Source organism: Cloeon dipterum, chromosome 1 (assembly GCF_949628265.1).
Source record: "Cloeon dipterum chromosome 1, ieCloDipt1.1, whole genome shotgun sequence".
NCBI lineage: Eukaryota > Metazoa > Arthropoda > Insecta > Ephemeroptera > Baetidae > Cloeon > Cloeon dipterum.
Window position 1 is genome coordinate 26,282,428 of NC_088786.1, and position 17,339 is coordinate 26,299,766.

Consider the following 17,339-nt stretch of genomic DNA (forward strand, 5'->3'; position numbering starts at 1 on the left):
TCCGTCTGTGCACAATTATTTCAAAGCCGCTCATTTTGCGCGTTCGTTTAGTTCTGTTTAATTTGGGCCTGCATTGTTAAAACTCTGCGTGTTCTCAAATTTCTTCAGTTACTCTATGAATAAAACCTTTCAAAGTCAGTTCCACGAATAAATAAGCTTGAATATCAAAGGAGCGCGGAGGTGGCTGTGTTTGCAGGAAATTTCTTGTTATTACCGAAGCATCCAGAAAATTCTTACGCAAATATAACGGTATGAAAAATACATCGACGCAGCATCAGTGAAAAATTGTTAACAAGCACGTAACAATTATTTAGAAACCAGAAAAAAACGTAATGGAAATAATGAGAACATTGCAGCAAAAAATTAATGCAACCAAGAAAGTAGTATAATACTCTTCTTGGCAATCAACGAGCAAACATTTTATATGAAATTGTTTGCACTGGGGTGTTTGCACAGTATTGCAAGCAAACAAATAGACGTTTAGCAAATTAATTTTTTGCGATTCCTTTTCATTGAATGCCGTCAGCCTTGTAAGTAGATATTGCAGTGATGGAAAGAGTAGTTTTTCTTGGTGACAGGTTTCTTTTAATGCTTAAATCAAAACAGAATGTTTCCTTACATAGTTCAACCACCTCGATTAATTTTCTCTTCCTGAATTTCAATATTTTTGGTGCAATATATATTCGGCCTCTAAATTACACTACTGCTTATGATCTCACTCTTGTTCAAAAGTCCACCATAATAATAAAATGAAATTAAAATCTGAAGTGACAATTGCACAGAACTGTGTGCTGCTATTTTTATTTCAAACTAAATCAAAACTTTAGCAATATGTTGGCAGTTTCACTGTCGATAAATGCAATGGTGTGTTCAAGATTTAGTTTCAACGCCGCAATATACTTCCATATATATAGGTGGCTGCCTCACTTTATTGGCATTTCCTTGTTTATCTGGCAGGATCGCGTGTGTGTCCATTTATTTCTCTCGCACTACCAACGCCACCGCCGCTGCTAAAGGGCTGCGACGTGCTTACACGTTCGGCACACAAGGCAACACGAGTTCACAATAACTGCCGGCAGGAAGATGCTCGCCGCGATTACTCGGCTGCAGATGATGCACCTGATAATCCGTTTGACCTACTTGCCGCGATAGCGTCGCCGAGCTGTTGAATTCAATGGCAAATCGATTGCTGTATACAATTCCAGCAGACATTGGCCATTAACAGTCGAGGGTTAACCGTTATTGTCGGTTCATATTTGTTTCATCTACGATAATCCAACGCAGATGCTGCAATAAAATAGGGAGAGTTGCAGAGTTCCTGGTCTGTGAACTCTAGCAGAAGAGCCAAACGAGTTCAGACTCTTATTGGTAGTCCATGAAATAGGTTTGGAAGGAATAAATGAAGTTGTTTAAGATGGTTCAAGTAAAATTATTTAAAATAAAAATCAAGAATGTTTTTTTTTTCATAAATAAGTTACACTTTTACGTGCCCTTCTTTAATTTTATCCATTATTCTGTAAAGAAGATCTGAAAGAAATACAGAGTTCTCTCGCATTTACGCTTTTTATGGAAAGTTATATAATTGGATTCGAAGCAGTTGGTGATTGTACTCACCGACGGTGAAGCTGAAGAGATCAGATTTGTCGAGAATGAGGGCAACGTGGTGCCATTTGAACTGACGGAAAATGCTGGCGAAAACGAGACGAAGTCGGCACTGGCAGTACGACATCCTCGTTAGGGTTGGATATTCTGTCTTGTTGAAGATTCGCTGCACAAAAGAAATCGACTTAGCTCGAGTATGCGGGTGGAAAAAGCAACGAACTAGTGCATTTTTCGTCTCTTTGAAGGAGTTTTAAAAGATAACGTTGTATAATGGAAAATTCTGCAAAACATATTAACATGTACGTATAATATTAAGTGAAGGGGTAATTTCACTGAAAATGTGCATTCGCGAGCAGTGGAGAGAACACAGCATGCAGTGAACACTCGAAGAGCAAGCAAACATCTGTATACCTGGCTGAGCAAAAGTTATCACATTCGCATGCAATATTACAAAATCCCTATATCCGCAATATGAGCATATTTAATGCGAGTCTCCGGCTTTCATCATAAAAGCAATTCTTCCAGACCAAGAGCCAATTTCGAAGCTCGTAACGCAGTCGTTTTAACCGCACCGTTCGGTTTATTATGAAATTCACTGAGCAAAATTACTGCATAGCGGCCTTTGCTGCGGTTGCAAATCAAAGAGAGTCATCTGGCCTGCTCTTGAAAAGCGTTTGGCAATATCTCTCGCATTCTGCCCGCCCGCATCAAGTGTGCGCGGGAAAGGACTCAAGTGCGAAATGTCTGGGGAGGTTTTAGTACAACATCTTTACGAGTCCTGCAAGCTCTAGGTTTTGCGGGAGACCTCTAACCTTTTTTATGGCAAGTCTTTGACTACCTCTCGAGAGCTGGCTGCTGCCAACGCGTGTGAAATATTAATTTTTTATTCAAACGACCACGTCGGTGCAGTTCAGGAATTCGATTTGAGTTCCACGGCAGGATTACCGAGCGAAATTCAGGGCAAATGGGAAGTGATATTGAAATTGGTGCGTCTTCCGCCAACGCGGGCGCGCACTGACATTAAAAAGCAATATAATTTGGCGGGCGGGTTCATCGCGCAGTGGAGCAGCATCAGCACTTTCGATTTGCCTGCCATTCGTTCCTTTTCCCACGTCTGTTCCATACACACGTAAGGCGACGAGTGTCAGCGCAGCAGTTTCGACGCTCTCAACGATGTCTATTATTAAATTTATATTAAGCAAACTTGGCTTGCTTTTGTGCCGCCATATAATCGTACTGCACCAACCAGCCCGACAAAGCGTTCTCCGCCGAGATTTGCTCAGCAGCAAAGCAGAAGTGTGAATTACGACTGGCTGCAATCGTTCATTTCCATGAGCAAACTTTCAGTGGCTGTTTGAGTTGCGAAACTATCCGTGCTTTCCTTTCTCGCAGAATATTTTCCACTGCGTTTGATAATCTTGCATCGCACATGTGAATTTTTTATCCCCGGGAAGCTCAGTGAGTTTTTTAAAGCGCGAAGAATTTATACGGGGCAAGTAATCAAGCAGAAAAATGTTTGACCCCTGTTGCAAGATGTCTAAAAAAATGGTCTCCGACTAGGGTTGTGCGTTAGATTTTTCACCTGTACTTTGCTATGTGCTGCAGAGTTGTAGACTTTCAATCAATTTAAGCCGACATATGTAAAAATATATATTCAATTTTTTTTAACTTAAAACCATTTGAGACTCTCCCAGATACCAATTAAAATCGACTATGTTTGCCTATTTCTATCAAAATATTTTAACTTTTCATCTTATTTTTGGCGAGCTCTAACTGAGGCAAAATTCATACAATAAAAGTCTTTTTTTCCTGGAATTATTGGGCCTGGAACTAAATTTTGGCGAAACCTTTTTTTAACAAAAACTTTTGTTAACTCTGTTAAAAGTGCCAAGTGAAATTGATTTTTTTTTCATTATACATAGAGCTGGATTTTTTTCCAGTAAAAATATAAATTTCAATTGAAATTCAAATTTAATTTTAAAGTTACATTGTTCATAGATTTTTTTGTCTAAATTCGTCAAAGTACGGAAAATCCAACTAAAATAGGCAGCGATTTTGACCTGAAAATTTAAATAAATGCAAAACCACTTTACCAGATCAAGATTAATTTATTTAGTGATCGAGCCAAGCATCTTGCATAACTTCCAATGAATTATTTTATGCAGATAAACAAGTTTAAATTTATGGCTTATCTGCAGCATTAGCGCTTGAAAAGCGAGCGATTTTGCATGGCATTCCACTGCATCATCCTCCCCGCAGAGCACAAAATTTTTCAGTGCTGGGCAAACGGCCAAAAACTTCTCCACCACAGGTTTTAGTAATACATTTTACGCCCCGCACGGCAGTGGCGGCGGCGGCTCGCGATTCTCAGCTGCACGTGGCCCATTAGTCGGGGGCCCTGTACCATTAGCAGCTTCTGCAGCGCGGTAATTAGTTTGAATTAATTAGTAATTGCACCACGTGCGTCGACGCGCGAGCTAGAAACTCGAGTTTCGACACGCCATTTAGTGCCAAATTTTATTAAGCGCCTTTTGAACCGTGACATTCAGCGGCTCGTTTTTCGAGTGAAAAGCGATTTCGGGTAAGCAGCTAGGTGTGGTTTGCGTAGGTCGTGAAAACGGAGATCTCACCCGAGTGGCAAATGAGCGTCTAACTAAGAAAACTTGACACTTGCAATGAAACGGAAAATGGTTCTTCAACAGTCTCGATTGGCACAACTGTTGTTTCTTTTATTGGATTGAGAATGTCTGCGAGGGAGATAGTTTCATTCGAAAGCATCTAACGCAGTAAAGCGATACTGCCTTTTGAGAAGTTACGTTAATGGTGTAATTTAGCACACCCTCCATTTGATATCATTGCTGATGGCACGAATCGAATTCAAAGAGCCACCTAACCGTTGCCAAACACTGGGTTGCTAAGTCAGAAATCACCTCATTAACCGCATCTAATGAGCTGAAAGACCCAACTCCCGCTTCCCTCGTTCTATTATAAACTGGGCTCTGCGTATTTGATATTGCTCATGAATTGACCCTATTTAATTTCTTCAATAGGATTTACTCATTTACTGGTTCCATCAAGGGAATAAAAATTTTCAATTTCCTTCCCATTAAGGATAGTTTCATCTAAACTATAGTTTAGAAACTCTCTCATATATTCCTCTCTAACTCAAAAAACTTTCTTTGCTCTTCCTTTTTATTATTTTACGCTACTTGGAAGCGTCAACATTCCCGAAGTCAGTGATGGAAATATTGTTGATGAAGTTTCACATGTCAGGAAACTGGGACAGCCCTTTTGCAATTTAAATTTTGATATGATTAGGAAATTTTCATTCACATCTTTACTTGTTGTGCAAGCATTCCTGTTTGCTTTGAGGAGCAAGTGTTTTTAACCGAAAACACCAGTTTAAATAAACACTAGAACACAAATTTGTTTGACTTCCTCCTCAAAGCAGCCAAATGGAAATTCACACACGTAAACGCAACCAAGTCAAAATAAACAATTTCTTTTAATAGATTTTTATAGAATGAAGGAATCACAGCATTCATTTAATACAATAGCAAATGGCTACGAGGAAATAACAGATTTAACCAAGCAGTTAGCTTGAATTGTTGAGCGCATGCTTTGCGTGCATGTTGCAAAAAGAGAATCTGAGCGATGTTTTGGGGGTCGAATGCATGCTGATTTGCGCCTAAATTCGATTCTCGTGCATTGCATCGGATTTGGGAGGATTGCGAAAGCTTCCCGACTTGCTACCTGCTGGTTTCCACCTTTCCAACATGCGTGAATTAGTTTCACTGGACGAATGTCTAGCGACTAATTAAGAAGAGCCCGGTGCGGGGCAAAAACATGATTTGGTTCTTTTCTGGACTGGACTTCCACCAATGAGGCCCGTGCGCCCACGTTATTATTTGTCCACGGTGTTATTGGGACGCGGAGTTGTCGCGAGTTGTTCCCTATCAGGGTGTTACACCAGTCTCAAAAGAGAGTAAAAAAAGGAAAAAGGAAAAAGTGTTGTAATTTCCTGAACCACTCTGTATCTGTACTGAGTAACAATAATCATCTCTTTAAACTACAACATTTTGTTTGAGTCCCGGAAGCTCATTTTCAACAGGAAATTATCCATTTTCACGTCATCAAAATCAAAACTGTTTGCTGCTGTCATGAAAATAAACGAATTACACATAATAATACGAAACGTTAGTTTTACCCTCTTTGATCGCATCAGCCACTCAAAATCCCATTTTCATAAAATGTCGTGTTTGCGTTGTTGACTGCTCTAGCAAAAATGTGCATTGAAATTCGTTTCCCGGGGGAGCTTCCGCCGAAAAGACGTGGCTAAAATGCTGACGAGCGCATCGTCGCGTAGGCTGAGGTGGCAGAGCATTTCGCCGGTTGATTTAATCTGGCATTCGGCACAAATCCGCACTTATTCAAATGCCTCTTGAGTGCTCCACTCGAGCGCGCGCGGTTACGTCAGTCAAGGCGGTTGTTGTTATTTTTTAAGTGCAACTCGTCACGACAATGATGTTGCTTCAGCCGCCTTTGCAGAAACAAACAGAGGAGAGCTAGAGTGAATTTGACTAGAATTGCCGCGTCCCCAGGGGGATGAAACAGGCTTGCCTGCTGTCTGGTCGGAAATGTTTGATGCGCCTTTCTGGCGGACTGAATACAATTAGGCTGCTGAATCGTATTAACTAACTGTACGGGATGCAACACGCAACACTCGGCCTCATTTCTGCGTCTCAACTCAAAACATCATCAAGCGCAGGACAAATTAATTTTCCTCCTGTGCCTCTCGGCTTGATGAAGCACACACATGTAATTCAATCTACGCAAGCAGTGATGTTGTGATTGCGTGATTTGCACAATTTGTTTAGCAGTGAAATGAATTGGTTTCTAAGGATGTCATCAAGGAGGGAGTGTGTATGTCATTTTCTTTGAGTAGCTCAAATATCGATCTTATATGGTAGGTTGAAGGTAAACGCTGAGATGATTTATTTTCCATGATTAGCAATATTGATTAATTCTCAGCACATGAATTTTTTCCTTGACATTTGGGGAGTTGTGTTGTTGAATGTCAACAGGTCTTAATTTTAAACCTGATAATTTGCTTTCAAATTAAGAAAATCACTCACCTGCTGAGTTTGCCAAATTTGCGAATTGCAAAAGTGTAGAACTGTATTTTTCTCTAAAAAGCTAGGTGGGAAACTACCAATTTTGAGAGTTTCCACATTTTTCTAAATGCAATTATGATTGCAAGTCGCGATTAGATTATACTATAAAATAAGAAGGAAAAGCAAAAGAAATATATTCAGCTCATTTATTTTTGTGTGACAAAAAGCTGCACTAAAATTCAATCTCTCTGGTCTTCTGATAATTTTATGTTTGGTTTAACTAGTTGAGAAATTTAATTATCTATAAAAATTGCGCGCAATTAATTTGCGAAATAAATATACAAATTCTCAATTCGGTGGTATTTCTATCTGTTTTCGCAAACCTTGCTTACTAGAGAATAGGGAAGATCAAGGTGAGGTATCCAATTTAGGCAGACGTTGAGATATTTTTATTGTTTAATAAATGTAATATTTAGTGCAGTTTTCAAGGGGAAAAGATTTCCTTTTAGGGAAATCAATGATAATATTATTTACTTTCATTCTAAATTTTCCGGGGTGTATTTTTTTAAATCCTTCTCTTGTGAGTCGATCGAGGGTTTCCAAAATCAATTTTTAACGACGAACCGACTGCATTGAAAAAATTAGGTTATTTTTAGCGTTTCTGTAGCCTTGCGAATCAAATCGTAATACTTTCATTTGTATAGAAAACCTTCAGATAGAACAATAAAAAATTTCGATTTAATTAGTGTATTTTCAATGATGGTGTAGCGGTCTTGCATTTTTAGTCAAATTTGAGAAAACGCGGAGACGCCGAAAAAGACAAATATATAGAGCAGAGCACTATATTATAACCATAAATCGTTTCTAGAGTAGCTCATTTACACAATTTTTTGTTAGAATAATTAAATTTTTGCTCTGAAGTAATGACAGGGGAATTAAATTGAATGACTTTTGATTTAATTCCTTGAGAATATTTATCCCATTCCAACATCACTGACAGCATTCATTAAACAGATATCAGCGGTGTGGTTTAAGATCGCCTTTACGCACTGGAGTAATTTTACAACGGCCATAATGAGAATTTACATTATATTACCCCATTAACCCCATTCCCTTCTTCATTCACTATTCACCGGAGTAGAGAACTGTTTAAGCCGAACAGAATTCATGGCGCAAACTTTGCCTCCATGCTCGAGCATACATTAGGAGGCAAGGATAAATAAACGAGAAGCCCGTTGATCCTGGATGCAACCGACCTCAAGTTTAAATTGCGAATAGCACCTGAAGGAAGACGCCCCCAGCCCCCCCTGCTGCAGTTAAACGCCACAAAGCCGTTCTTGTTCACTCTGGCTTTACGGATCAACGACGCGATTAGAGAGAAAGAGCACAGAGAGAAAGAATAAAACTTACAAAGCGCAACAGCAGTGGCAGAGAGAGTGTGTGTTACGGGCAGGCGTGCGATGCGTCAGTAATTAAAGCGCAGCGCGCGTTGTACATTCAAAGTAGCCAAGTGAATGCATAATTAATTAATGCGGTGCGCGCGTCCTCTGTCAGACAATCTGGCTCATCGCAGATGAAAAGCTTGGCCATTTCCGGTGAGTGCAGAAAGATGCGTGCGCGAAAGTAGCCATTGAACACGCGTGCACAAAAAATGTGGAAAACACACATAGAGATGGTGGTGGATACTCACGGATGACTGTCCTTTCTTCAGTTTGTCAAATTTGCTTATAAACGGCGAGGTCACTGTGAGTTCACCGTCAGCTGGTGGCTAACGAGACAGGCGCGGGGGTAGTGATAAAAATAATGAAAAGTTAGGGCTGAGAAAGAGGCGCAAAAAACTGTAATGAAGAGATAACTTAAAAACTTTTAAGGCTGCTTTCAACTTCCTTTTGATAACGATATTAATTTCGTACCCAGAGCTTTGTGGCAAATCCAGAAAACTTTCTGATGAAAAAAAGCTAAACTCCTCGCAATGGAGGAAATGTTTTTATGAGTAATAAAACCAGAGTTAAAACGCAGTTTTCTCAGCCCTTTCATATAAAAAATCTGAACGACACCAACAGTGCTACAGGGACAAAATGCAGGAGTATGTGAGAGTAATGAATTATAGGGTTCAAGTCATCATTCATTTCAGTCAATAAGGGAAATTAAGAGCAACAATATCGCTCTTCACGTTCGACTTACCTGATCACCCATGCCAGTAATAATTGGAATGTTCCAGTACGCGGCCAGCCTTGCGACTGGTTCCAGAGCGAACGCGCACGCAGGGCCGATGAAGGCGATCACTTGTTCATAGTAATGCAGATCGGACGCCAAGCCAGGAGCCAATGCGTTCGAGCACGTAGGGTAACTGCAACCAGCCGGTTATTGACTCAATTAGAAAAATTTTCTCAGCGTCATTTTAATGAAAATCACTATATTCTCCTGGTTAATTTAGTCTTTAAATAAAATTAAAATACAATCACAAATAAATTGAATTAGCAAAAAACTGCAAAAACGTGTCACTGTATGCGGCGCTGCAAAAGTCTAAATTTACTAAAATAATTTATCAAAGAAGAAATTTAACAATATTGAACTCAACGGGGAATTAAGGTATTATTGAGAAAATAATGTGCTGATAAGAGCTTTGAATTTTACATTTGATTGGATGGAAAAAACTTTCTTAAATATAATAGGGTAAAAACGTAAGTTTAAGTTATTTTTAGTAAGACATAGTAAAAAATATCTTAAAAATTTCCATTTAAAAGCATAAATAAATAAACAAGTTTAGTCTTTTTGTGAATTAAGCTAAAATTGACGAATAAAAGCTGCTAACATTAAAAAATTAGGGATTATAAAATCGTTTATTAACCAGAAATGACAAATGACAACACGGGTTTACTTGCTGACGACATCAACTGAAAATACTGATGAATATGTGAACTAATTAAAGAACAATGAACAACAATTTAATCCATTTTGTCGGTGGTTTGATCGACATTTGGCACTGTTGGCATTGTGAACATGATTGCATTAAAGGAGACAAAGGCCATAAGCGTCATCAATTGATCATGATGTTAAAACAACGAATAAAATTTAACGCATAATTTGGCTTTGGTGCGTGAGGCTCGGAAGGGTGAAATATCCATACAGCGCGGTAATTAAATAACAGGGACTCTGCTATCTCAAAGAGCGTCGAAAATTCGGGTGGCTACAGAGAAGTAAAAAGTATAATGTGTGCCTTTCATGATTCACGAGCTATGGTTGGTAGCTGCGTCATTAATTAATTAATGCATAATTACGCATCACGCACCGGGCAAACAAGGAAGCAAAAGTCTCGACTTAGGTCCTTTAATTAAGCATCGCGGGCGCCGGCAGAGTGAAGGGGATAATAATTCTGCTTTGGTGTGCACGGACGTTGTTTTGGCCGCTAGCGCAAATTTAACTAAGCTTTTGTGCCACTCACGTTGCTCGACAATAAATTATTTACACATGAAAGGGATACAAACAAAAAGTGGCATTATTTTGAAATGACGCCTCATAGCATGCGGAAACTAGCCACAATTGGCCAGTGCGTTAGTCCTTTTGGAAATTAATTTCTGCGGACCCTTTTATACTGGAATCATGCATGAGAATGGAATAACTCCTATTTCCCTAATGGCTTGTTTTATATACTAAAAAAGAAACATAAAGTCTAATCAGATTATATTGAGAACATTATATCTGGACAGCGAAACAGCGTGTTTCCAAAAATTATGAGTTTTTATAAAAAATACTTGCAAAATTGTTGGTAGAAAATTATAATTGTTCCGTTTTAAGATTTCCATTTTTGAAACGTGTAAATATGCTGAAAATATTGATTTCTGGTTTATTATGTAGTGGAATTTTCCCAAACCGAAAAGGGATGAAAATTGGAATAGGGCGCCCAGCACTTGATGAAGTGCGTGCAGAGCAGAAAAGGCAGATTAGTCTTAGCTCCTCTCACTCTGCAGATACAGTTTGATAATTCATTTACACAGCCGGCGAAAGCTGCTTTGTTAAAAGTTAGGCGCAAATTGAACCGTGCTCTGCGGTATTCGCCCGGAGCGCGCTGCCGACGCTTCTGCAAATTCGGAACGCCGGCCGCGCGCATTATGTGGAATTAGTTCTTAATCCTGCTTCTCGCTCCGTTCCACCAAAGCTGTCACTGTAACCGGGCTGCATGAGTTTAACTCGAATTTGTCACTGCGCCTCCGAACGCTCAAGAGCTTCTGATCAAGATTGCTTCGGTCCGGGAAGATCGTTTTTTGCCATATTCACAAATTTACCAATATTTTAAATTGTCTTTTATTGCAAATTTGTTTTTTTGCTATAAATTAATATAAAGTGAAATGTTGGGTAAAATCGTTTAGAGCATTATTGTGCAGAATGTGAAAATATATTAAATGATTATATAATTTGAAAGTCAGAAATTTCTCGTGAGATTTTTTATTTTTCGATAACTATGTAGAAAGAGCGTCAAAGAATTATCAGTTTTTGTTTTGCAAAATTTATAGGTCGTTTACGACCGAGGCTTAAAATTCGGCAAAATGAGGCCAAAATCATGATTTAATTATAAATTTTAAACATAGAGGTCTCAGCCGCGAGATTTACGGTGGCGGCTGGCGGGACCGAATTAGCCGAATTTTTTTACTGTTGGCTGGCCATTATCATCGGCGGCTGGTGGCTGGCGCGGTTGACAATATTTTAAACGTGAAGTTTGATAGTGCTTAACTGCCCGAAGGGCTGGAAGACATTTTTTCTCCCTGGAATTTTTTAATTTCCAAACCTTTTTCACCGGCGGCTGGCGCAGCTTACAGCTAGATTCACGGCGGCTGCCCATGTGAACCAAAATTTGCCGGCTGCGGTGCAGCTGGCTGAGACCTCTAAATATAAATGATTTGAAAGCTTTTATGTCAATCAATTAGACTTTGAATTTTCGAATCGGAAAAATTATGGTATAAAGAATTGGCATAAAATGATATATTTGATTGTGAAAACGGTTAAAAAGGATTTCTTGAGTGTATTTTTAATATAAATATACCGCGCTTATGAAAACTTTAAATCCCCGTGGTAAACCTTTTTGACACTGATTCATTCCTTTATTTTGCTCTCAATGAGTCAACTTTTTTAGCAAAGCCATAAATACGGCGGCGAGAATTGTCGCACCAAATCTTGATGAAAATGAGACAGGAACTGTTGCCGACGATCTGCGTGGATGTGCGCCGGCCGCCGCTCGTTCTCCTTTTTACTGCTGCGTTATTGTGATCAATTTTGCCGGGGCTGAATCGGGCACTTGCAGAGAAGGCAAGTAATTTGTGCGCAGTTGTGCAGGCTCCGCAAAAGAAAGCCGGCCGTCAGTCTTTTCACTCTCCGCCACCGCCGTTGCCGCCGCCTTCTGCACAATCAAACTTTTGTCTTTGAGCAGCAGGCGAAAAACAAACGCCGAGAGTTGGATGTACGCGCGGCAAGTCGTGTCGCAGCTGCCGAGCAGCGATTACTATAATATGTATTTGCCCTCGTGCACTTGGGAGTAAAACGTTTTGTGTGAGAAACAGAACAAGAGAAGAAACTTCATGCAAAATATTTATCCGCAAACATGGAGGCGGGGAATTGAATGAATAGAGACTTGGAAAAGGCAGTGGCTGTACAATTTACTGCTCGCATTGTTCTAACGCACTCTGCTGTGGCCGCTGGAAAATGGAAACAATCAAAGTGTACTTGAGCTAACAAACTTGTTATCAAAGTTGCAAGTTCGGTCCGCGCGCACAATGTGTGGTTTTCCAGGGTTGGAAAATCTGGCTTGTACTGCTGAGCCTGTGTTGAGTTGCCTGTCTGATGAGGAATTTTCCTTATTTCACGAGCAATTTTTTCAGGCTCTCATTTGAAATCAAAAGCAAATGTTCTCGATACGTAGGTATTATAAAGCAATTCATTAGTTTTCTCTGAACGGAAGAGAGATCGAAAGGTTTTCCTCGAGTACGAGACTCCTTTTCAATACCATTGAACCAAATGGAAAAGTCAGACGGGAAAGAATTGGGATCACTTTGAAATTCAGATCAGCACTGTGGAGGAGACGAAATAATCTATTCGCAGAATTTTCCAGTCAAGTGCAAAAGCAGAAGCCACCGATGCATGAATGTATGAATTTGTTAAATTGAATTGTAACTGTCAAGAATTGATTGACAGCTTGTCACCACTACACGTGGGTATCGACTGCAACCGTAAACGCTGATGCTAAAATATAATTTAATTCCGGACTGTGATGCCTGTTAGCAGTGTAACAAATTTCAAAATCTACAAATTTATGATTAGAATTTGCACTTGACGAGTGGAAAATTTATGGAAGTAAGTAAAGTGATGCAGTCGTCAAGTTATATTTCAAAGGAAAAAGATTGACAAAGAGATGTGTTTTAAATTAAATTTCACATATATTTTTTAACTAATAAAGGGGCATTAAGTTCATTTTCTTGGATTAAAGTCAATTCTAGAACTTCTTATTAAGTGCTTACGTGTTCTTGTTCAAACACACATTGCAATCCGTAGACAATTTTTGGTGCCGTAGTATAATTTTAAACGTTATTTATACCAAATTTTAAGATAAAAACTTTAAAAAATATAAGCTTTGTAAGCATGGGTTCTTCCAACTATGTTTTTGATTTGGATATGAATAGGCACGTAAGTTTTGAGTTAATAAGCAAATATTTTTGTTTGGGCGTTAGGTGGATCAAAAAATCAGAACTTATGTTTGTCCCCACAGCTCTGAGGCCAAAGGTTGGTCAAATAGACTGATCAGTGTGCAGTGTTGCACAGGGAATAACGATAAGGAAAGAGCGCAGAGGGATTAGGGTTTTACTTGCCACATCAGCCAAACGTTTCCCATTCTAATGCTGGCTCTCTGTTATTCGTGGAACTGAATATTTGACCCTTTGAGTATGTCCCAAGTGTATCACATTATGTAGTATTTTGAACGACACGGGGTATCGGCTGGCACAAAAGGCCAAATTAATTGAAATTCGACGAAAACGAACGTAGCCCCAATCAACTCTCCGAGGAGGGGTCTACTTATTTGACTGCGCAAACTACAGAAGACCGCCATCACCAAACTGCTGCGCCGTGGTTTCATTTGCAACTTGGACCCTCTTTGTGGCCGAGCGCCCCCATATTGGAATTTCTTATTCAACGCAAAAGTTTCAAGAGGGTAGGTTTGATGCATATTAAATTTTATCTGCGTACCAAATTCCGAAGTGAGCTTAAAAATGCCTCCGCTATTTCCACTGATCCTACCGGACTGTTTAAAGGTCGGGTAAAAATGCTTAGAAACTTTTGCGGTTTGGAGCAAAAATACGGGACGGTCTGCAGAGAGCAACGAGAGCTGGGAAAATAGAACACCACAGAGCAGAAAAAGTGAAGACTGAGAGAAAAAGCTCAGAGTGTAATTCAATGTGCGGTCTTTGGCTGTCAAAATTTTTTGCCAGCGGCAAAATGCGACTGGTCTCCCAGGAGAGTGTGCGTTTATTACGGGAATTGTGCTCGACTGAGTGATTAAAACCAACTCTCCGGTACGATTTGGGCCGGTCTGCAAAGTTCCCTCTGCTTTCGGGGAGCAATTATTTGCAAAAGCTCTTCCCGCTCGGGGAGCTGCCGCTGGTCTCTCGCTTTTTTATTCCGACAAGTTGGAACTCGCAGCATCGTGTGTCCCTGCTGCAATTGAGCCCAGGGAAGAAAAAGTTGGCGGCCATAATGGCAAGGGCAGGTGGGTATTGCCTACTTATTTATAATGTAGAAGTGCCGCCAGTTGGCGGAAGAGAGCTGCATTCTTTTCCGCGCGGCTTACCCGGGTAATCGCGGACGAGCATAGGTATGAAAAATTCAGACCTGTATAGAACAGGGTGAGTAAGAACTGTATCTCGTTCCAGGCAAATTAAGCCGGCCACAGACTGCTTACCCGCCGGCTCACCGCGCAAATTTATCAAGGCCTGCGGTTGGCCGGTCCTGTGTAAATCTTGTTCCGCTGAATCTTGCACGAATTTCTTCAGTGCTAACGCAGATTTACGAGCAGACAAGGGTTTCCCAGATAATGTGCTGTTGGAGTCGAGCTCTTTATGGACATCTGTTCTAAAGGATATGCTTCAACCTTTATCAATATAAGGCAGGACGTTCCCGACATCCTGTCAGGGGATTTAGATTAACGGAAAAGGGATAGATTACTTAATTGGAATAATACCAAAATTATGACGAGAACAAGTTAAAAATGACTGAGAATTTCGGTGGAAGTAAGGATACTCCAAAAGTTAGCTTACACTGTTCCTTTTAATCGCGTTAAACTGTTTAAAAAAATGCTTGCTTTGCTAACTCTATAATACTCTTTCTTGTTCAAACTGGGAGCAGCAAAACTCCATATTTCGTCTCTATGCTTATTCTGATTTTATTTTTCTTTCAATGTATATTTTATCAAGCAATTTAAGTGCAAAACAGAGGTAGAAAAATAAGTTCACTTCGCGGTTGCTCCGCAGCTTGAGGCAAAGTTAGACAGTTTTTTATCGCATAGTCGAGGAAACGGCCGAAGTTCATTAGTTTATCACAATATTTGCATTTCTCACTCGCGTAGAAGTGATAGGCAACTTTTTACAAAATAAATATTTTAGCCCGAGACTAACTTGTCTCGTGAACATGTTGTGTCTGTCAGAAAAAGGCTCCCTACCAATTTTTGTTCAAAGTGTGGCGAAAAACTCTCGGTCGATTTTGGAGGCCTTAAAAGAGCTGGATAGCCATGCATAAACTTATTATATGCGTCAGAAATGCCTCCAGCAGTGAAAATTTGGGAAGCAAATCGTGAACGAAAAAGTCTGTCTACCAATTTACAATTCATTTTGAAAGAGTTTATAGTTCTACCAATAAGAGTGAAATTTATTCGAAACTATTTTGCCTATTTTGTAAGAGCTAACATGAACAATTCAAACATCTAGAAAGAAAATTGCAAGAACACTCCCACTATGAATATCGATGGAATTTCAACATCCTATAAATTATTTCGAGACACTACATCTTCTTGGTATACTACAATGCTTTACCTTGAGTTCAGAGTATAAAATATTGTTTTGCGATTAAAATACATACATGTTAAATATATTTAATCTTAGTAAAATATTCCTTAAAAAAATAAAACTTGAAAATATATCATGATCAAGTTTAAAGATAATTTAAATTCTAACTATATTTTTATTATTGTGTATGTATGTAGAACGGCTTTAGTCATAAGTTTGACACTTATTATAAAGCAAGGAAAAGAGTTGCTCTTTGCTTCAATGAAAAGTCCAGATTTTCGAGGTATTCAAACACGGAAATATTTTATCAATTTTTTATATCTGGAGAAAGGTTTTCGTTGAACGAATCAGTATAAATTTATCTAAATCACGAAAGGAAATATGCTACCACATTTAAGATCATAATATATAAAATCAAATTTCAATGAACTTGAAAAAACTGGAGCAAAATTTAAACTCTAAAATCTTTGAACTCATATTGAATAAAGAATACTTTATAGAAGACCGGTTTCCCTCGTGACATAATTTTCGTAAAAAACAACCAGAAAATATACAACACCGAGTATTGCGCGCAAAACTGCCGACCAGCTACGACGAAATGAGCCCGTAGAAGAGCATGCTTCAATTTGAAGCGCCTCACCTTCGCTGGACCTTCTCCAGCTGCACGCCGTGCACCTTGAGGTATTTTTCGTTGACTTCCATCAGGGCCAGGTCGATGGCCGGCCCGCACCTCTCTAGGTCGAAGGGTGAGCCGAGGTTGGAGGCCATGAGGACCGCCACCTTGTGGATGGTGACGTTCTTGCCGGGCTCGCTGACGGCGCCCGCGAACACCGCGGTCGGCACCATCAGCACCAACAGCAGCGGCAACAGCGGCCGCGGCGCAGGTTGCGTCGCCTGCCACATCCCGGAGCACACTGACTGAGTCGCACTCGCGGCGGCGGCGGTGGCTGAGAGTCTCCAGTCGGGCGTCGCGCCGAGCCAGCGGATGCTGCAGATGCGCACGTCCTGGCGCACGCTTCAAATGTCCCTTTGTCGCTCGCAGGTCCAATTTGCATTCGGACGACATGTGCTGCGTCTCCTTTATGTATTTGTTTGTGCTTCTCGGAAGTTTGGCTTCTACTAAAGAAAAATCAAACTCCTTTTTTCTACAAAAAAAAAAAAAAAAAAAACGATATGAAATATCAGGCATGAACGGATTTGCTGATTATCGGAGGGCTATTGACGGTGCCAAGCCAAGAATGCAGATTTCCCGAAAATTTCTCAACCTCGAACTGCAGTTTTAAATTCAGTCTTCACCAGTTTTTTTTTATTTGTTTTATTCTTAAAAGGGTTCATTATACATCATTTTCTTTTCGGCCGCTTCTGGTGTTACAGAAAATACAGCCTTAACTAGAAGTTAACTAGATGTTTTCTATTGGATGAATAGAAAAATTATGTTTTTGGTCTTTTTGTCATTTCATAAAAATGCTTGATCACGTGTGACCTTGGCATCTTTACAAATAATTGCAAGAAAGGCAGCAAAATGAGCTATAGAAAGGACAGATAATCATATTATTAATATGGTTTATGAAGCGCTTGT

The 17,339-nt window shown here is 39.7% G+C and overlaps 1 protein-coding gene across 3 annotated transcripts in view; it reads right to left on the reverse strand.

Annotated features, from left to right (window-relative positions):
• The window catches only part of LOC135942095 (atrial natriuretic peptide receptor 1), a 32,446-nt gene extending 15,757 nt beyond the window's left edge, over positions 1–16,689 (reverse strand). For 2 of the 3 annotated variants that reach the window (XM_065488049.1, XM_065488041.1), the window contains exons 1-4: positions 16,401–16,689; positions 8,901–9,066; positions 8,407–8,484; positions 1,615–1,768 (exon numbers count right to left, since the gene is read on the reverse strand). In XM_065488049.1, the coding sequence (XP_065344121.1) occupies positions 1,615–1,768; positions 8,407–8,484; positions 8,901–9,066; positions 16,401–16,663 (661 nt within the window). In that variant the 5' untranslated portion in view covers positions 16,664–16,689. The remainder of the gene's footprint in view (positions 1–1,614; positions 1,769–8,406; positions 8,485–8,900; positions 9,067–16,400) is intronic. The other variant, XM_065488057.1, reaches the window with a different exon arrangement.
• Between the last annotated feature and the right edge of the window lie 650 nt (positions 16,690–17,339).